The sequence below is a fragment of the Panthera tigris genome, chromosome C1, assembly GCF_018350195.1.
Source record: "Panthera tigris isolate Pti1 chromosome C1, P.tigris_Pti1_mat1.1, whole genome shotgun sequence".
Classification (NCBI taxonomy): Eukaryota; Metazoa; Chordata; class Mammalia; order Carnivora; family Felidae; genus Panthera; species Panthera tigris.
This window is the reverse complement of record NC_056667.1, coordinates 42,159,678-42,182,053: the sequence shown is the minus strand read 5'-3', so window position 1 is coordinate 42,182,053 and position 22,376 is coordinate 42,159,678. Positions and strand designations below refer to the sequence as shown.

Sequence of the window (22,376 nt, the reverse complement as noted above, 5' to 3'; positions counted from 1 at the left end):
GTCTGCTTAAGATTCTGTCTTTCACCCTTTGTCCCTCTTCCCCATTCATGCTTTCTTTCTAAGAAGAGAAGAGAAGAGAAAAGAAAAGAAAAGAAAAGAAAAGAAAAGAAAAGAAAAGAAGAGAAAAGAAAAGAAAAGAAAAAAGAAAAGAAGAGAAGAGAAGAGAAGAGAAGAGAAGAGAAGAGAAAAGAAAAGAAAAAAAAGAAAAGAAAAGATGGTAGTTGTGGAAAAATGGAAGATTCAGGAAGCTGATGGTGACAGGAGAGCAAATTTGGTGGGGAAATACTGACGACAGAAATTCTATGGTAAGTAGGAAAGTAGATTCTCAAATACAGACAATGAGATGTAGTGGAAAGGACACATGCTTTGGCATCAAATAGCCCAACACAAAGGCAGACTCTAGTATCAGTTGGTTGTAACCCTTAAAGCCATTCCCTCTCACTGAGGGCAATAATACCTCTCTCAGAGAGTCAAGAAATCCAACTAAGTAATATACATGAAAGTGTGATAAACAAACCACTTGTTCTTATAACCACCAACTCAGAGTACCACATAATGCCTTATAAGGAATACTGGAGAGTCACAGTGTTTCTATTTCTTACATTCTTTAGTGTAGCCTAAAAAACTGAGGCACGTAAAGCCAAAAAGCCAACCTCAACTAATTTAAAGCATCACACTACTAAGACAATCATTTCAGACAAGTTTTTCATCAACTTTGCTTAACTGGGCGATTTTTTAAAAAATTTTAAGTCTTTTAAATTTATTTTGAGAGAGACAGAGACAGTGCAAGTAGGGGAGGGGAAGAGAAAGAGGGAGAGAGAGAATCCCAAGCAGGTTCCGCCCTGTCAGCATGGAGCCTGACACAGGGCTTGTACTCAAGAAACCGTGAGATCATGACCTGAGCTGAAACCAAGAGTTGGACGCTTAATAGACTGAGCCACCCAGGTGCGCCCCTACACTGGAGTATTTTTAAAAAAGAGATTTGGTAATCTCGGCTCTCCTTCCTTAACATGACTATTTTTCAGTTCTCAAATTAGTAAACAAATAACTTAAAAGGAACATCAATTTTTGAATATAGTTGAATAAAGGGCAAAAGTTCCAATGATCTCTTTAAGTATGTTTCTTTTTTTAAAATAATCTCTACACCCAATGTGGGGCTAGGCCTCATGACCCTGAGATCAAGAGTTGCATGCTCTCCCAATTAACCCAGCCAGGCACCCCCCACCCCATGATGTCCTTTTTTTAAAAAAAAAAAAATTATTTTAAAACGATTCTCAACTTTAGCTGTATATTGCAATCACCTCGGGAGCTTTAAAAAAATACTGATGCCTGAGCCCCACTTCCCTGTGGTTCTGATTTAATTGTTAAAGCTCTACAAGTGATTTCTTTTAATCAAAAATTTTTTCCAGGGTTGCCTGGCTGTCGCAGTCAGAGTAGCAAGCGACTCTTGATCTCAGGGTTGTGAGTTTGAGCCCCACATTGGGTGTAGATTACTTAAATAAACAAAACTTAAATTTTTTTTCCAGCTTTATCAAGATATAATTGATATATATCACTGTATAAGTTTAAGGTACACAACATGATCGTTTAATACATGTATATACTGTGAAATGATTACCATGATAAGGTTGGTTAACATATCCATCACCTCACATAATTATACTCCAGATGATTTTAATTGTAGTCCAGGTTGAGAATCACTGCTTCAATGTTTACAGAGGTAGAAACTAGACAATAATAGCAAATAAAGTAGGTGCTTCATATGGCCAAGATTTCAAAGCAATAACCGTTCTGTTTGTGAAATCAAACTTGTTTTCACAGAGGCATTATGGAATACAGATGTCCTACTAGCCTCAATTTTGTGACTTAGGCTAATTCACTGAAGAGTCTGTTGGTTTTTAAAAAGAATTAGCAAAAATTTTACTGCTCTGGTATCACACCAGATCCTCTGGTAGGATTTTTGCCTTGAGAATATTATTTAGCTTAATGTACCAGGAACACATTCCTTCCATCCTTCAGGACACAGGTCAAGCTCACCTTTTCTGGGAAATTCTCCCTCAATTCTCAGTACACAGGGATTTCTTCTCTTCTAATTTTTGCCATTCTTTACTATCAGGCCAATTTGCTAGGCAGCAATTTGTAACATTACAATAGTGATTTACATTTTTATATTTCTTTCATCAACAAGCCCTGTGCTAAACATCTGTCTTGTTCCATAACAAGTTGTTAAGTAAGGTCCTCACACTTCTTGTTGCCCTGAACCTGGCTTATGAGATCTTTCCAAGTCTGGCCCTGATGCCTACTTCTCCAGCCTTATCTCATTGCTTTATGACTTTCTACTGTTGCGTTCTAGCCACAGCGGCCTTCTTTAGTACCTTGGATGTACCATGCTCCTTCCTATTACATATATTTACATATATTATTCTGTCTAGAATGTCCTCTACCAACCTACTCATCCTTAAGATTTACACCTACTCGGAGTATCTGGGTGGCTCAGTCAGTTAAACATCCAATACTTGATTTTGGTTCAGGTCATGATCTCACAGTTCATGAGTTTAAGCCCCGCATTGGGCTCTGTGCTGACCGTTTGGAGCTTACTTGGGATTCTCTCCTCTCGCTGCCCTTCCCCCGCTTTCTCTCTCTCTCTCTCTCTCCCACCCTCCCTCCCTCCTTCCCCCTCTCTCTCTCTCAAAATAAATAAACAAACTTTAGAGAAGGGGCACCTGGGTGGCTCAGTTGGTTAAGCATCTGACTTCAGCTCAGGTCTTGATCTCATAGTTCATGGGTTCAAGCTCCATGTCAGGCTCTGTGCTGCCAGCTCAGAGCCTGGAGCCTGATTCAGATTCTTTGATTCCCTCTCTCTCTTGTCCCTCTCCTGCTTGCACTCTCTCTGTCACTCAAAAATAAACATTAAAAAAAATTTTTTTTAATTCTTTACAGAAGCCTAAATTAAATCAAGTTTGTTGAACATTCTCATACATAATACTGTGTATCTTCCAGATTCTTAGCACAATAAAGTTTAAAGCATATATATGTGTGTGTATATATAGTATATATAAAAATATATATATGTACGTGATATATATTTAAACATGTATTTAAATGTGTATGTGTGTGTATATATACTTAAAGCACACACACACTGTTGGCATATGATATTTGATTGTCTGACTCCCTCACTAAATTACAAGCTCCATGAGGGCAAGATCACATCAGTCTGGTCTCACCATCAAATCCCATGTCCAGCACAGTGCCTAGTGCACGGAGGCACATAAACATTGAATGAATAAAAAGAGTGACTCAAAATCATTTTTTACATTCTATTTCTTAAGGTCTAAATTTACAAATAATTTAAGAACTGAGATGTTCATAAGATGTTTACAACTAACTTTTCCTTCTCCTTTTTTGAGTCAATGCTGGTTACTCAAAAAAGATACCTTGCCATTTGGGTCACAGTATCCGCTTCTAGGCCATCCCTGACTCTGCTCCAGGTGGGATCAAAAGATGCTTCTGCTTAAGTAGTGTTGGCAGTAGGGGGAAAAAAATGGGGCTCTGGAATTAAACATAAATCCAGTTGTTGGTTCTAACTAACTATAAAATCATGTAATTTCTATGAGTCTGTTTCTCATCTATAAAATGGGGGTGGGGGGAGCTAATACCTATCAATGTAAAGCATTTAGAGGATACAGTGTATATTAGAAAAATATTAGTTTTTCTTAAACTTGCCATTATTCTATCCTTCAAGGTCTGACTCAGATACTATTTTTTCCATCAAGTCCCAGATTCTCCAGCTAGAAGAAATTTCTCCTACTCTTACAGCAATTACACTGATCCTTGGCTTTACAGTTGTTGAGGATTGTACCATCACCATTCCTGTCAGACTTAGCTCCTTGGAGGCAGATCCTGTATCTTTTTCATCTTTCAATCCCAAGCTGTACCAAGCAGATGAATTTAAACTATTAGGCATGAAAAACCTTAAGAAAAGCAAAATTCCACCATTTCTACAGTAAAGATCTCCTTGGAGAACTTGACTTCCCAATGGATACCAATTCAACAAGGAGTTTTTTAAAGCAACCCATTAGAAATGGTATGTTTCAGTGGTTCAAAATGTCTAAACATTACCAGCATGAAAATGATCATTTATCCAGGGCCTACTAGGACTTGCACTTTACATATATGACTATTAATTTTCAGAAGAATTCTGTAAGAATATCTGCTTTACAAATAAAGAAATGGAAACCCAAAAAGTTACATCCATAGCTTGCTCTGAGTCATGAAGCAAGTAAGCTAGGATTTTTATCGGAACTCTTTCACTCTAAAGCAAGGCCTTTCCACTATACAACACCCTCTTTCACAAACATATTCCATATATTGTTAGACATTCATCTTAGTGGAGTTTTATGCAAACTAAGACATTGGTCAGCCTGACAAAATAATACATTTTTAAAGTCTAACCTTCAAATGTCCTTCGCCGGTGAGGAATTCAGAGTAACCTGCATCAGTGGCCAGCAAACCTACAAACTGCATGCTGGGCCGTTGTTGTATAAAGGCTTCAACAGCTTTATCTGTCACATGCTTTCTCCCAGAAACATCTAGTGAGACAAGGTTGGGTAGGATGTCCTTTTGTTCTAGTAAGCGAAGAGCTATGTCTGATGTAAACTGTTTATCATCTGAAATATCAAGATGATTCAGATGTTTCAGTTCCCGAACAACATCCAATATCTGGGTAGTTGTCATTTTTAAACATTTCAAGTGGTGCATGGTTAGAGACTTGAGTCGGTCTTTGCAGGCCAGCAAAGCTGTGATGTCTGTGATCGAGGTGTTAGAAATATCCAGGCTCTCTAATCTTGGCAACGAGGCAACTTCAGCCAGGTCTTCATTATAAAAGAGAACGTTAGTGATGCTTAATGCTCGAAGGCCAGAAAGCCGGCTGAAGCACCGCTCATAAGGATCTTCGAGGGAGAGAGTTAATGAGTTCAGCACTAGGCACTGGAGATTTTGCTGGATCCATTTGTTACTGCCAAGCCCACTGATGATGTCTGTAATTGTGATGTCAGCATTCACACCTGTGGCATCAAGTTCCACTAACTTGTGGTGGCAGAAGGCTTTCCGGAAAGCAACGGCAGAGATCTTGGCTTTGCGAATGCAAGCTCGCTTTAAGCGCATCTGGTTGCCCCTGAAAATACCTACAGTTCCATCATTCAGTAGACCTGGAAAAAAAAAAAGCAGCACTTAATTTCAAAAAATGATTAAAGAATTGCTAAAATTTCCAGCATACTTTAAGTTTCCAAAACACATCCATGTATTTCATTTAATATATGTTAACAATTCCACAAGATAAAAATATTATTATCTACAACTTATAGATGAGTAAACTGGGGCTCAGAAAAGTGGCTTTCCAAGATCAGAGAGCTAGCAAGTGGCAGAATCAGGACTGTGGTAGATATTACAGATATTCACTAAAATCTGGTTCTACTTGCCTTCTTGGACACAGAGAGAACTACATTTTCCAGCCCACCCTTAGCGTTAGATGGGACCATGTGCCTAGTTCTGGCCAATGGGCTTTAGGCTGAAAGACCCGAGAGTCAGTGCATGATTTCCCATGTTATCTTTTCCTGCATGACAAATGAGGAATCTTCAAGTTCTAGACAGTATAGTTTTCTGAGAGTGGAGTCTCCATCAGCCTAGATCCAAGGGCAACCATGGAGAGGAACCCTCCATGTACTTGCACCATTTATGTACCATAAGTGAAGTATAAATAAATTTTGTGTTAAGCTATTCAATCTGGGGGATTAATTTGTTACCACTACATTATGAGTTTATTCTTCAATTTCACTATAACACATTATTATACATACAAACATATATATACACACATATATTTACCACATGCATGTCTATAATTCATTGAACCACTGGCTAGATCTGAAATTTTATTAAAAGTATCTAGAGGTTATAACCCCTTTCCGTCAGATGAATTCAAAGTGGATACAGCAACTTTTTAAACTCCCTTAGAGATCTACCTGATCTTAATAGTGCCAGAAGTATATGATGCTTTGGAACCACATCTATCTCAACAATATCATGAATCAATTAAACAACATTTACTGTGAAAGAAATAATGGCCATGCCAATATAAGGTGGCCTAAGAATAGTCTGGGGTAAGTGAATAGTTGGGACAAGGTAAATAAATAGCCTGGAGTCAAGGGAAAAACTCTAAGTGGTACTTCAGCAGACTCATACTAAAGATAGAACTTGGGCGGTCAGCCTGTCACCCTTAAATTAGAACGAAAGTTTTTTTGTTTTTGTTTTTTTCTTTTAAGGGAGCACTGCCTTCTAGTGGATTTTGCAGACTTATTTATGGTTAAAGAGTTAAACTCAAGGAAAACCTTTACCTGTCACAGCGGACAAAAATGACTATATATTAAGAATTACAGGGGCGCCTGGGTGGCTCAGTCGGTTGAGCGTCCGACTTTGGCTCAAGTCAGATCTTGCGGTCTGTGAGTTCAAGCCCCGCATCAGGCTCGTGCTGACAGCTCAGAGCCTGGAGCCTGTTTCAGATTCTGTGTCTCCCTCTCTCTCTCTGACCCTCCCCCGTTCATGCTGTCTCTCCCTGTCTCAAAAATAAACGTTAAAAAAAAAAAAAATTAAAAAAAAAAAAAAAAAGAATTACAGGGGCACCTGGGTGGCTCAGTAAGTTGAGAGTTAACCTTGATCTCAGCTCAGGTCATGATCTCACAAGTTTGTGAGATGGAGCCCTACACTGAGCTCTGCGCTGGTAGCATGGAACCTGCTTGGGATTCTCTCTCTCCCTTTCTCTCTCTCTGCCCTTCTCCCACTCTCTCTCTTTCTCAAAATAAATAAATAAACTTAAAAAAAAAGAATTCCATTATTGTGGAATTATTGTGCTGTCCAATACAGTAGCTACTTAGCACACACAGTTATTGAGCACTTGACATGCAGATAGTCCAAACTGAGGGATGCTGTAAGTGTAAAATACACACTAGATTTTGAAGATATAGTACAAAAGATGAAAAATATCTCACTAATAATTTTCTTACTGACTATATGCTGACATGTTATTTTGGATATATTAGATTGAATAAAAATATGAATTAGTTTCATGTTTCTACTTTTTAAACGTGGTCACTTGTAAATTTAAAATTTCATGGGGTGCCTGGGTGGCTCAGTAGGTTAAGTGTCCGACTTTGGCTCATGTCATGATCTCACGGTTTGTGAGTTCGAGCCCCACATTGGCCCTGTGCTGACATCTCAGAGCCTGGAGCTTGCTTCGGATTCTGTGTCTCCCTCTCTCTGCCCCTCCCCTACTCTCACTCTGTCTCTCTCTGTTCTCAAAAAGGAATAAATGTTAATTTTTTTTTTTAATTTCATATATGACTCACATTTGTGGCTTATGTTGTATTTCTTTGAGCAGTGCCATTCTAGAGACAGTCTTAAACCCCCTCAATTCTATTTCAGGGGAGTTAATTTAATTAATTCATGGTAAGTTTCCAGCCATTGAACAATTATTAAGCAATTATTATATGCCAAACAATTATTATATGCAAATAATTATACACTATGAAATGTATATACAAAGAAAAATAGGATATGTCCCTAAACTCAAAGAATTCAAAATTCCATGGAGTAGAAGTCTCAAACAATGGTAACAAACTGAAGTATATGGTATACCAGAGCTAAGTACAAAGTACCATGAAAACAAAGAAAAGGAAGCAACTCATTATGCCTGAAGACCTAGAAAGATTCAATTGAAGAGATGATCTTTGAGTAAGTCCTTCAAAGATGAAGAAAAATTCAAGGATGCAGATAGGTGAGTGGTATTGAAAGAATAAACAGCATAAACAAAGTCTTAGCATACATATATCAAATCATGTTGTACACTTCAACTAATATGTTATATGTCACTTTTATCTCAATTAAAAAATGCCCTCCCAAAGACCTCAGAGATGTGAAAGCACAAAAATAGTTAGGAAATGGCAAGTAGTTCTACACTGCTTGAACATAAGAAAGGGTAGAGCTACGTTTCCCTAATAAAGAGGGGAAGAGGAATGAGATATGCTCAGAGATTTAAGCATGCAAGTGGGGAAAGACAAGAAACAAGATGGTAAGGTGAGTTGGGGCTAGATCATGCTTAAAGAGAAGAAAAGCAGATCAGCTAGGGACCTTGGGACCCAACGAATGACATGATGAAGTTCCTGAAGTTTTTTTCCTTGCCCCATATATCCCTCTTAAAGTTGAAGAAGTTGGCAACCCAGAAATGCAGACAGGGACCAAAAAAAAAAAAAGCTCCCCCCCAAATCTGTTCATTCTAGCTAAAGAACCAGGAAGAAAGCAACCTAACAAGACAGAAAACTTTTATTTTATTTTAAAGATTTAATTTTTTTAAGTAATCTCTATACCCAGTGTGGGGCTCAAACTCACAACCCCAAGATCAAGAGTCATATGTTCCAGTGACTGAGACAGCCATGCGCCCCTGGACAGAAAACGTATAGGCAGTAACTACTTTACTTTAGCCAACCACCACAGAAAAGACTGTGGTCCCACCCTCACCCATACCATCATATGCCAAGCGGGGGGCCTAGACTTTTACCCTCCTTACCTGTAACTAGTTGCCCCAATCTCCCCACAGGAAGGTGTTAGAGAAGGCTGAGTAGGGAGCCAGGTCTCTCATCCTTGTTGGGTGATAAGAACCAGTTTCTCCCCTCTGATGGCAGTGGATACCATCCAGGGAGCTTGGACTTTCACATCCATCTGGCAGTAATGAGGTGCCCTCCTCCTCCCTGCTGGGATAGTCTCATACACAGCCTGATGAGGAGTCAAGTCTTTCACCAATGCCCAACAGTAATGAGGCCACCTCACCCCAAAATGTCAGTGGAAGTCAAATGGGAAGAGAAATGAGGTAGTCACATCCCTCTCTGCTAGGAAGATATCAGTAGAATCCTAGTGGGGAACCAGAACTCCATCCCTTGCATAACTGTACTGAGAAGCCCCATGTCTTGGGTGTCAACAGAAGTCAAGAGGGGAACCAGAATATATACCCCAATCTGGCAATAACAAGGTAGGCAATAACAAGGCCTCTACCTTCCTCAATGGAATGGTGTCAGGGACACAAACTAAAACAGAAAAGTCCCATAATACTTCAAATGTCTAGATGTCAATCAAAAATCACTTATTATACCAAGGAATCACTTATCATAAGATCTCAAAATGAAAAAAGGCTATCTATAGATGTCAACAGAGATAAGAGAAATGTTAAAATTATTTGACAGATTTTAAATCCTTTTTTTAAAAAAATGTTATTTATTTGAGAGAGAGAGAGCACGCAGGGGAGAGGCAGACAGCGAAAGAGACAATCCCAAGCAGTCTCCACACTGTCAGTGAAGATCTTAACGTGGGGTTTGATCTCACAAACCGTGAGATCATGACCTGAGCTGAAACCAAGAGTTGGATGCTTAACTGACTGAGCCCCCTGACATCCCTTGACAGATTTTTTTTTTTAATTTTTTTTTTCAACGTTTTTTATTTATTTTTGGGACAGAGAGAGACAGAGCATGAACGGGGGAGGGGCAGAGAGAGAGGGAGACACAGAATCGGAAACAGGCTCCAGGCTCCGAGCCATCAGCCCAGAGCCTGACGCGGGGCTCGAACTCACGGACCGCGAGATCGTGACCTGGCTGAAGTCGGACGCTTAACCGACTGTGCCACCCAGGCGCCCCATCCCTTGACAGATTTTAAAGGAGCCATCATAAAAATTCATAAGTGAGTAATTACAAGCAAGCTCAAAAGAAATGAAAAATTGCCTCAGCAAACAAACAGAAAATATAAAAAGAACTAAATGGAAATCTTAAAAATGAAAAATAATGGTTGAGCTCAAAACAGAATGTAAGGAACAACAGAATCAGTGAACTAAAAGGTAAAACAACAGAAATTACCTAAATCTAAATAACCAGAAAAACATATATATACTGGGAAAAAAAGTGAATAGAGATATTTATGTCGCTGCAGTCCCAGAAGAAGAGAAAGCGGGCAGGACTGCAAAAATACTTAAAGAAATGACTCAAATACTATCAGAATGACTCAAACAAAAAACAGTAATAATAGCAAATGCTGGCAAGTATTTGGAGAAACTGAATTAGTCATATATTGCTGGTAGGAATATAAAATGGTAGAGCTACTCTGGAAAACAGTTTTAAACAAATTTTAGGAGCACGGGGTAGCTGATCAGGGAAATATTCAAGAATTCCTGGGCAGTGCTGAGAGACTCCATCTTTACATTACTGACGCCTCCTCATCATGCAGGTCTCAGCCAAGTTACTGCCTCCCTGGAGAAGCTTTCTCTGACCATCCAATCTAAAGTAGATGCCTTCTTTTTTTATTCTCCCTGAGAGAACCACGTTCTTTTTCCCTCAGAGAATTGATCACAAGTTAATTCCATATGTTGGTTTGCTTCTTAATTACAGTTAAGTAAGTTAACAAGTCCTACTGAACAATAAGCTCCATGAAGGCAAGATTCCTCCTGTGTTCAATATTGTACACTCAATACCTAACATAACACCAGGTACAGAACAGGTGTTTAATAATTTTCTTCTTCTCCGGAGCTTCCTTCTTATACATTTTACTTCTACTGGGCCTCTTCTGAACCCACTAGTAACCCCCTCTACACATATGTTAAGGATCTTCTGTTGAGGACCCTTGTGCAAACCAAAAATGGAAATAGATTCTGAGTTAGGATCAATGTTTTCCTGTTTATACCACAAAATATAATTGCACATATTTTTTAATGTCAGTTTTGTCTTTTATAGATGAAACTTTAGACTCTTCAGTTAAGACTGATTTTAATCTTATAGTGACTATCACCGTGCATTACAAAATGTGCTGTCAAATTTGGTATCATATACATACATTTTGTAAAATAGTTACTCCTGGTCTCTTTGGGTCAATCTATATTAAGTAAATTTTTTTCTTTTTTTAAAAAAAATATTTATTTATTATTTAGAGAGAGGAGGGGGTAGGAGGGACAGAGAGATGGATACAGAGGATCTGTCACAGCAGAGCCTAACGTGGGGCTTGAACTCAGGATCTGTGAGATCATGACTTGAGCCAAAATCAAAAGTCGGTGGCTTAACCAACTGAGCCACCCAGGTGCTAAGTAAAGTTTTCTAATAACTAAGTTTAAGGTTCTACATTTAATAGTAATGGAATTAAAACAGCAAAGAATTTTTAAAAATTTTTTTATTATTATTTTTTTTAACAGCAAAAATTTTTTAAAAGAGCATGATATCTGGAAATCAGTCCTGTGTTTAAGTCCTGGTTCCAACATTTATTGGCTTTTTGACACTAGACAAATTATTCCAAAAGTCTAAGATTCCCTATCTATAAAATGGGAATAATTATGTCTCCCTCACAAGGACTGCTATGAAGATTAAATAGGACAATATATATAAAAAGCATTTTGCAAACTGAAAGCACCACCTAAATGTCATTACTACATCTGAAGGAAATCTTTCTGGATTATCTTCCCCTTCTTTCAAAAATGAACATATTTAAGAATCGCCTACTTTTTTCCATGACCAATAATTGTACTTGCTACAGTATATTTAAGCTAAATCTTCCTTCACTGTCATACTATCTACTTGGGTTGTTAGTTGGCAGCCTGTCCCCTTTAGATGATCAATTCTTAGTTTGCTATGAACCAAGGGGGGCGCTTGGGCGGCTCACTCAGTTAAGCATCTGACCCTTGATTTAAGCTCAGGTCATGATCTCACAGTTCAATGGGATCAAGCCCCGCATTGGGCTCTGCACTGAAAGCCTGCTTGGGATTCTCTATTTCTCTCTGTCCATCTTTGCTGCTTCCCCATTCTCTCTCAAATGAACTAACATTGAGAGAGAGAGAGAGAGAGAGAGAGAGAGAGAGAGAGATTTTTCTCAAAAAAAAAAAAAAAAAAGACCCAAGGTAACTAGAACCATGTATATTTAAGAATATGCTCTAGATTATCTACACTGATGTGGGTATTATTTAGGAGTATCTATGGGACAAAGTGACTTAGGATCCTCCTACTCTACCACAGTTCTCAGTACTCCCATTCAAGAATATGCTCTAAATGAAGCTTCCTCAAGCGCTTCTTTCAAGAAGTGAAGTACACAAGCCTAAATGCAAGGATTTCGCCCGACAGCATTTTTTGTTTCTTTCTGGTTTAGACTATAGACAGCAAAGGTGACCAGCAATGTGCGCTCCAGATAAGTGGGGTACTACTCTGGGAGTATGAGCTCTCAGTCACCTAGAAAGTCTAGTTGACTATTCAAGGATGAAATCCATAATGTTTCAAAAGGTATTATTCTTTTCAATTTAATCTCAAAACAGAAGTCTGAACATGTCAAGGTGTATCAGTTTAGATTAGTTACAGAGGCATTACCATTAGATGACAAAATTCTTATTCTGATTTCTAATTCTTATGCACACATTCCCTTGAAAGTTTTTAGCACCATGACACAGAATAAGCAAAGATTATAGCAAGAGAATCAAAGATCCCCATAAGTAAAACTCGTTAGCATCTGGCTTATTTTATTTAAAAAAATTTTTTTTTTAACATTTATTTATTTTTGAGAGATAGAGTCAGATACAGCGTGAGCAGGGGAGGGGCAGAAAGAGAGGGAGACACAGAATCTGAAGCAGGCTCCAGGCTCTGAGCTGTCAGCACAGCGCCCAACACGGGGCTTGAACCATGAACCAAGATCATGACCTGAGCCGAAGTCATACACTTAACCAACTGAACCACCCAGGTACCCCAGTATCTGGCTTATTTTAATAAAACCTGCTACCGGTATCATTACCCCTTTGAACTGGGTAAATAAGAAAGAATTTTTGATGTAAAGAAGCTAAGTATTTTCTAAAATCATTATGCTATTAGAAAAAATGATATTATAAATTCTAAAAGTATTCATAGGACTTCTTCCATTTTATTATGAAAATTTTCAAATACACAGAAAAACTGATAAAACAATTTTATAAATTGTGACAAGGATTGGCAGTATGTTCTTTTGCATATTATCAATAGTATCCACTTGTTTTTCAATTTTTCATATTTTAATTATTATCTCTTAATCTACATTTGACAAATACATTAAGTTGAATTTCAAACTTGTCATGTAACATATAATACAGCCTAGAAGTACTGTAAGGTTTTTTTCCCACAGATTTCTACTTTTTATTATTTTTTTGTTTCTTTTTCCAAAGGGCTTGAATATTTTAATGGATAATTTTTTAATTTAATTTAATTTTTAAAAATTTACACCCAAATTAGGTAGCATATAGTGCAACAATGATTTCAGGAGTAGATTCCTTACTGCCCCTTACCCATTTAGCCCATCCCCCCTCCCACAACCCCTCCAGTAACCCTCAGTTTGTTCTCCATATTTATGAGTCTCTTCTGTTTTGTCCCCCTCCCTGTATTTATATTATTTTTGTTTCCCTTCCCTTATGTTCATCTGTTTTGTCTCTTAAAGTCCTCATATGAGTGAAGTCATATGATTTTTGTCTTTCTCTAATTTCACTTCGCATAATACCCTCCAGTTCCATCCACGTAGTTGCAAATGGCAAGATTTCACTCTTTTTGATTGCCAAGTAATACTCCATTGTATATATATACCACATCTTCTTTATCCACTCATCCATCGATGGACATTTGGGCACTTTCCATACTTTGGCTATTGTTGATAGCGCTGCTATGAACACTGGGGTACATGTGTCCTTTCAAAACAGCACACCTGTATCCCTTGGATAAATATCTAGTAGTGCAATTGCTGGGTCATAGGGTAGATCTATTTTTAGCTTTTTGAGGAATCTCCATACTGTTTTCCAGAGTGGCTGCACCAGCTTGCATTCCCACAGCTTTCTACTTTTTAAATTTTTATCTTTACTACTGAAGTATAGTTGGCATACAATGTTATATTAGTTTCAGGTGAATAGTATCCACCCTTGATTGTCTGCAAGTGGGTATAATTTTTGCAAAGATATTAAGTAATTCAGAACATTTTTTGGTGAATAAGGCAGGTAATCACATTGGGGTAACACAATGGGAGGGCAGGTTATTTCTCTGACCCTGTTTCCTCATCTGAAAGCAGCTTGCAAAGTAGAGGTAGAAAACACAGTGATGAAGCATATAGCCTCTCTAAGACACTACTTTGGAGTATAACTATTTAGTTACACTTAAAAATTACTTCCATAATTTTACCCATATAAAGCATTTGCCACAGTGCCTGGTATGTGATAATAAGTATTCAATAACTGTTAGCTGCTATTCTTACCTATCAGTGGTTATATTTCAAAAACAATCTGGCAAAGTTAAAACTTTAGTTAACATTCTTTTTTTTTTAATGTTCATTTTTTATTTTTGAGAGAAAGAGGGAGAGAGCATTTGCGTGTGGGGAAGGGTCAGAGAGAGAGGGGGACAGAGGATCCAAAGAGGGCTCTGCGCTGATAGCAGTGAGCCCAATGTTGGGCTTGAACTCTCAAACCGTGAGATCATGACCTAAGCTGAATTTGGACGCTTAACCGACTGAGCCACACAGGCGCCCCAACATTTATGCTTTTGATTTACAAGATTAGTTATATGTATATATATGTGAATTGAGTATGTTAAGCATAATCATTAAACTAAGACTAAGAAAGAAATGTTGGCACTGTCATAATCTCTTAAATTCTTGTGTAGCTCTGTAAGGGATCTTTAACTTTACCATATGTAGTACCTTTGAAATTTACCCTAGTTTCTTTTGGCAGGCTGGAAGAATTCAAACAGACTACAGACTTGAGCAACCAGTGCAAAAAGGAGTGCAGACGTCTTCTTTCCAAAATTATTCCAAAATGCCTCAATTACAGCCTTATTTCTCCTACCCTTCCTTGGAATGCATTATCTAGATTCAAACTTTATGTATATATAAACTATGTATATAAATATATACATATTTAAGGCCACAGCAAAAATGTATAGCATTATCTGGCATCTAGGAGCAGGGATATCTCTAATGGGGATGTAGAAAGATTGTGTGGCAGTGAAAACAGCACAGATTTGGAATCAGACAGACTTACATTTAAACCAGGACTGATGCATTGTGACAAGTTACTTCTCTGAACCTAGGTTTCTTTATCTGCTTATATATAAATGGGATAGTAATGGTTATTTTAGAGGATTTTTGAGAAAATTCAAGGAAAACATAAAATGTCTGGCATGTAACAGGCAATCAATAAATGATAGTTGTTATTATCGCCACACTTTCATTCTATTTTATACTTGTGGACAAGTTTTATTTTCTACTTGTAAGAGTTTATAAACCAGAAATATATAAAGACATTATCCCTTTCAACTTAAAACTTAAGCAGAAATAACAAATACCTCAATATACGTAAACAGAATTTCAGAGAGAAGACTTTCCCAATTTATGTTCAGAATTTGTTTTTGAAAACAGAAGTACTAAATTAAGCGACGCTTTCCCAATTCAAAGGTCAACAGCAGAAGTTAGTTTCTCCCTAATAGTATTTATTCTCCCACTGCCAAATGAAGATGTAAGGTAGGGGTGCCTGAGTGGCTCAGTCTGTTGAGTGTCTGACTCTTGATTTCAGCTCAGGTAGTGATCCCAAGGTTGTGGGATCGAGCCCTGTGTGGGGCTCTGCACTGGTCATGGAGCCTGCTTGGGATTCTCTCTCCTGCTGCTCCTCCCCTGTTCATCGTGTGTGTGTGTGTGTGTGTGTGTGTGTGTGTGTGTGTGTGTGTGTTTTCTCTCTCTCTCAAAAGAAAAAAGGAAAAATGTAAGGTATTTTATACCAGCAAATTTCTAAATGGATATTTTGAAAGTTTAAATTATTTTTGCCATGAGAAAAGCAAAGAAGAAGAAAAAGAAGAAGAAAGATAAAAAGCAATTTTCCCAGATTAGAAAAGAAAAATGCTTATTCCAAATTACACAGTAAGTGGCAGGATAGGCAAAAATAAATGAATTCCTTTTCCTGGAATCAGGCTCATCTGGCCTTTTCTAAGAAAATAATTAAATGGCCACAGCAGCATTTCAAAATCCAATGCCAATTAACAGCGCATAATTCTGGTTTCCTCTGTCTAGTTTTTACCATGAAAGGCCATGGTCTGAAGCAGTCGATCAGCCACCTCCTGTGGGAATACTCCAGGTTCCTGCAGACACAATGTTCCATCTTGTCTTGCTGAACAGAACTTCTCAAGGTGAGTAGTCAGGAAATTTAAGCAGATATCAAGTAAGGAATACGGAGATGCCTCCTCCTTGGAGTCCAGAAAAAACATAAAAGGAATACAAAAGCCAACAAGTTAGTTTCCAGGAAAGTAGAGAACAAAACATTCATTTACTCGTTCAACAAGTATTTTTACTCAGTCCACCATATGTTAGATATTGTGTTAGGCAGTGGGAATACAACAGGTGACCCATGTTTTCAAGAAGCAGAAGAGAAACATTTAAACAAGTATTTACATAAAGTGCATTAAATACCATATTAGAGGACATATTGGGTAGTATGTAAGCACAAGCAGGGTGCCCTAATCAGTCAAGGATGGTCAGGGAAGACCTCAGAGGTATAGCAGATCTTCCTAATCTTCTTCCTAATCTTCCTAAATTACTACTCATGACCCTTCCCTGTGCCTGAAGAAGACAAAATTCTTAGATTAGACTGATGACTCAGTTCTTCCAAAATCTAGCCCCATTTATTTTCCAACTTGATCTCCCACAAAATCCCCATCCCAATCTGATAATTTAAACAAGATGAATTTATGTGGGTAAAAGAATTTGCTTTAGGTGTTAGCATCTTCAAAATAGAAAAGGTTAACCCAGTTATTCCAGTCTGAGGAATAAAGAATTAATCAAATAAGCACAAAGATGTAAGTGTAAGGGTTTTAATTATAGAAATAAACACTCTAAATATCCCCAATAATATAATTAAAATATAATTATAGGAGCTATTATTCATTACATGCTTTCTATGTGACTGTGCTGAGTATCTTACATGAATTATCCATTATTTCATTTATTCTTTCACCCCTATTCTAAAAAGTAGTCAAGCATTATCTTCATTTTTAAAGTTTTAATTGAAAACTAGCTCAGAAAAGTAACATCTTTCTCATCATTCTGCACATGCTGATAAGGTATATATTCAAATTAAAAACTGACTCAGGAGCACAAATCTTAAATGCATTATACCATACATGTGACATTTTAATGGCAGCCATTAAAAAGTACAGTTCAAAGATATATTAATGACATACAGAAGTACTCATAATTAATGACATACAGAAGGTATAAAAATAGTTTATAGAACTTCCTCAACCTGATAAAGATTATGAGAAACCCAGTCAGTATCATACTTAATGTTTAAAGTCTGAATATTTCCCCACTAAAGTCAGGAATAAGACAAAGATACCTGCCTTCACCACTTCTATTCAATATTGTACTGAAGGTCCTAGAATTAAGCAAGAGAAAGAAATAAAAAGCATACAGATTGGAAAGAAAAAGTAAAACCATCACTATTTGCAGGTGACATAATCCTGTATAAAGAAAATCCTAAGGAGGGCACCTGAGTGACTCAGTTGAGTGTCCAACTCTTGATTTCGGTGCAGGTCATGGTCTCACAGCTTGTGGGATCAAGGCACGGGTGGGTCTCCGTGCTGACAGTGGGGAGCCTGCTTGGGATTCTCTCTCTCCCTCTCTTTCTGGCTCTCCCCAGCTGGCATGTTCTCCCTCTCTCAAAATAATTAAATAAACATAAAAAAAAAAAAATAGGGGCGCCTGGGCAGCTCAGTCAGTTAAGTGTCCAACTTCGGCTCAGGTCATGATCTCATGGTTCATGAGTTCAAGCCCCACGTCAGGCTCTGTGCTGACAGCTCAGAGCCTGGAGCCTGCTTCGGATTCTGTGGCTCCCTCTCTGCCCCTCCCCTGCTTTGTCTCTTAAAAAATAAATAAATGTTAAAAAAATAAAAATAAAAAAAGAGAGAGTCCTAAGGAATTAACAACAAAAACTATCAGAACTTAAAAAAAAACAAAAAACAAGTTCAGCAAGATTGTAGGCTATAAGACCTGTTTTATTTACAATACATAATATCAATTATATCTATACGCTTATAATGAACAATTTGAAATGAAATTAAGAAAACAATTCCAGGCGTGCCTGGGTGGCTCAGTCAGTTAAGCATCCGACTTCAGCTCAGATCATGATCTCACAGTTCATGGGTTCAAGCCCCATATCGGGCTCTATGCTGACAGCTCAAGCCTGGAGCCTCCTTCAGAGTCTGTGTCTCCCTCTCTCTCCACCTCTCCCCCAACTGTGCTAATTCTCCCTCTCAAAAATAAATAAAACATGAAAAAAATAAAAAGAAAATTCCATTTACAATAGCATCAAAAATAATAAAATAGGAATAAATTTAAGAAAAGTGTTAAAATAAGACATTAAAGACCTAAATGGAAAGACATCCATATTTATAGATCAGAAAACTTAATATTATTAATTGATCTACAGATTCAATACAATCTCTATCAAAATCCAGCTTACTTTTTGCAGAAATTAACAAGCTGATCTTAAAATTCATATGTAAATACAAGGGATCTAGCCAGACTATGGAAAGAGCCCAAATGTCCATTGACTGATGAATGGATAAAGAATATGTGGTATATACACACAATGCAATATTACTCAGTGATCAAAAAGAATGAAATCTTACCATTTGCAATGATGTGGATTGAGGTGGAGTGTATTATGTTAATGAAATAAGTCAGTTGGAGAAAAACAAATACCATATGATTACACTCATCTGTGGAATTTAAGAAACAAAACAGATGAACATATGGGAAGGAGAAAAAAAGAGAGGGGACTCTTAATGATAGAGAACAAACTGAGGGTTGATGGGGGGGCGTGGATGGGGGAATGGGCTAGATGAGTGATGAGTATTAAGGAGGACACTTGTTATGATGAGCCCTGGGTATTGTATGTAAGTGATGAACTACTGAATTCTACTCTTGAAACCAATATTGCACTGTACATTAACTAAATAGCATTCAAATAAAAATTTGAAGGAAAAAGAAAAGAAATACAAGGGACCTAGAATAACTGAAATAATCTTGGAAAAGAACAACAAAGTTGGAGGACCCCCACTTGCCGATTTTGAAACTTACCACAAAGCTACAGTAATTGAGATAGTGTAGTAATTGAGATAGAATAGATATATAGATCAATTAAATAGAACTGAGAATCCAGAAATAAACTCTTATATTTATGGTCAATGTTGTTTTTTTTTTAATTTTTTTTTAATGTTTACTTATTTTTGAGAGACAGAGAGAGACAGAGTATGAGCAGGGAAGGGGCAGAGAGAGAGGGAGACACAGAATCTGAAACAGGGTCTACGTTCTGAGCTGTCAGCACAGAGCCTGACGCAGGGCTCGAACTCACAAACTGCGAGATCCTGACCCAAGCCAAAGTCGGATGCTCAACCGACTGAGCCGCCTAGGTGCCCCAATGGTAAATATTTTTTTATGGTCAATATTTTTGACAAGCATGCCTAGACAATTAAATAGGCAAAAGAACAGGCTTATAAACAAATGATGCTGGGACAAATGGACATCTACATACAAAAGGACAAAGATGGGAGTCCAACTTCACATCATATACAAAAATTAACTTAAGATGGATCAAAGACCTAAATGTAATAGCTAATTAACATCTTGGATGAAAACACTGGTATAAATCTTCCTGATTTCGGATTAATAAATGGTTTCTCAGATACAACACCAAAAGAATAAACAACCAAAGAAAAAACAGACACTTTGAATCTCATCAAAATAAGAAACTTTTGTGCTTCAAAGGTCATCATCAGGAAAATGAAAAGAAAGCCCACAGAATGGGAGAAATGAGCTGCAAATCATATATCTAATAAGAGATTTGTATCTAGAATATATAAATAACTCTTACAACTCAATAATAAAAAAAAACTCAATTAAAAACAGGCAAAGGTCTGAATAGATGTTTCTCCAAATAAGTATAAATGACCAATAATCATATGAAAAATGTTCAACACTATTAGCGATCAGGGAAATGCAAATCAAAATCATAATGAAATAAATACCTCACATCCAAGAGGGTGGCTATAATCAGGAAGTCAAATAATGAGTGTTGGTGAAGATATAGAAAAACTGGAACTCTCATACATTGCTAGTGGGAATATAAAGTGATGTGGACACTTTGGGGAAAAAAAGTCTACCATTTTACCATATAACTTAGTAATTCCAGCCCTGCATATCTACCTAAGGGAAATGAAAAACTTGTATGTGAATATTTATAGAAAACTTATCATAATAACTAAAAAGTAGGAACAACTCAAATGTCCATCAACTGATGAACAGATAAACAAAATATAGCATATCTACAGAATGGAATACTATTTAGCAAAAAAAAAAAAAAAAAAAAAATCCTGATATATTACACAACATGGATGGACCTTGAAAATAGTACACTAAGTGGGGCACCTGGCTGGATCAGTTGGAGGAGCATGTGACTCTTCATCTCAGGGCTGTGAGTTCGAGCCCTACATTGGGTGTAGAGATTACTTACAACAAACAAATAAATGAACTTAAAAAAAATAGTATGCTAAATGAAAAAAGCCAGTCACAAAAGAACATATACCGTATGATTCTATTGATATAAAATGTCCAGAATAGGCAAATCTATACAGACAGAAAGTAGATAACTGGATGCTAGGGATGGGTGGAAGAAGAGTTGAAGGAAAATGGGAAGTGAATGCTCATGGCTATAGGGCTTTTTTTGTGGGGCGGTGATGAAAGTGTTCTAAATTCATTGTGGTTATAGCTGCACAACTCTACAAATATATTAAAAACCACTGAATTGGGATACACTTTAAATGGGTGAACTGCATAATATGTGAATTATATCTCAATAAAACTGTCGTAAAAAATAGTTTATAGGGGCACCTGGCTGGCTCAGTTGGTAGAGCATGCAACTTTTGATCTCAGGGTCATGAGTTCAAGCCCCACATTGGACATGGAACCTACTTTTAAAAAAAAGTTTATGAAACTGTAAATAAATACAAGACTAGAAAAAAAATACATCAAAATGTCAATGGTAGTTAATTTTGGGGATGTTACCAGTTTTCTTCTCCGAAAAAAAAATCAGACTTTCTATTCAGCACAGATTTCTATAATCAAAAATTGTTATTAAAATATTTACATGTTACAGTTTACAGAGTGCTTTCACATTCACATATTTGATTTTGTACTGAGTAAGGTGAGTAACAAATATATTATTTTATACATGAGGATACAGACTTCATAAAAGCCATAAATGGCTGGCCCAGTGTGACATTGACTATTGGCTGCCAACCCTAATATCTGTCCTCTGTTTCTATGTTAATAAAACCTTTTATTTTTACCTGACCACACAACCACTTGTAACAAAGACCACACATCCCAGGTTCCTCTGCAGCTAGATGTAGTAAGGACACATTAGAATAATTTCAAAGGAAATAATTCATCAAATTCAACTGCTGCCACATAGAACTGTACCTATCTTATTTCCCAAGTTTTAACTATGAATTCTTCCTGTTTTTTCTATTCTTCATTGTACCATTTTCCTAAATGTTTAAAATTCATCCCCCAGATGAAACAAGCTATATTTCCACCTCAGTTGGTAAACGTCAAAATTATTTATTTTGCAGAAGAGAAAAAAAATGAAAGTTGTGTGTGAGAGGGAAGATATCAAACTTTATGAGTACATGCTTTTTACAAGACATTTAGCAGAATAAACTCAGGAAGTAATATATGAACGTTTATAATATTAAATAATCATTCTTTAACAAGTGGTAAAATATACTCAACAAGGAGGTTTGGACCCCATAAATTTTTCCTTTTCACAGAAACTCCACTTTATCTTGTTAATTGGTAAGCCAAAGAATTTTCTAGATAGTTGCTCTCCTGTTGGGAAGTGTATCTGCCTAATATTAATAACCTGGGCTTTGGAGCTAGAGTGCACATCCTAACTTCTTACTTGCTAACTGTGTGACATCATACACATTACCCAAACTTTTGTTCTTCAGTTTTCTCACTTATAATAGGGATAATCATAATGCCTATCTCATGAAGTTGTTGTGAGGATTAAATGAGATAAAGCAGGAACCAGAGAGAACATAGGATAATGGCAGTGTGTCTGGAAACACAGAGCTTGTAAAGGACGGAGCCAGAATTGAAACCCAGGAAATGTGGCTCCAGAGCCTACAACTTTATCCAATGGCAATATATTACCTTTTCAACTTTATATACCAATGTTGAATACAGTATCTCACCTATAC

At 37.1% G+C, this 22,376-nt stretch overlaps 1 protein-coding gene across 2 annotated transcripts in view; it reads right to left on the bottom strand.

Moving 5' to 3' along the window:
- ZYG11B (zyg-11 family member B, cell cycle regulator) overlaps positions 1 to 22,376 on the bottom strand; it is a 92,539-nt gene that overhangs the window by 50,109 nt on the left and 20,054 nt on the right. The window contains exons 1-3 of one of the 2 annotated variants that reach the window (XM_042997186.1): positions 18,744 to 18,812; positions 16,136 to 16,301; positions 4,456 to 5,210 (exon numbers count right to left, since the gene is read on the bottom strand). In XM_042997186.1, coding sequence (XP_042853120.1) covers positions 4,456 to 5,210; positions 16,136 to 16,301; positions 18,744 to 18,746 — 924 coding nt within the window. In that variant the 5' untranslated portion in view covers positions 18,747 to 18,812. Of the gene's footprint in view, positions 1 to 4,455; positions 5,211 to 16,135; positions 16,302 to 18,743; positions 18,813 to 22,376 lie in introns of those variants that run through there. The other variant, XM_007077195.2, reaches the window with a different exon arrangement.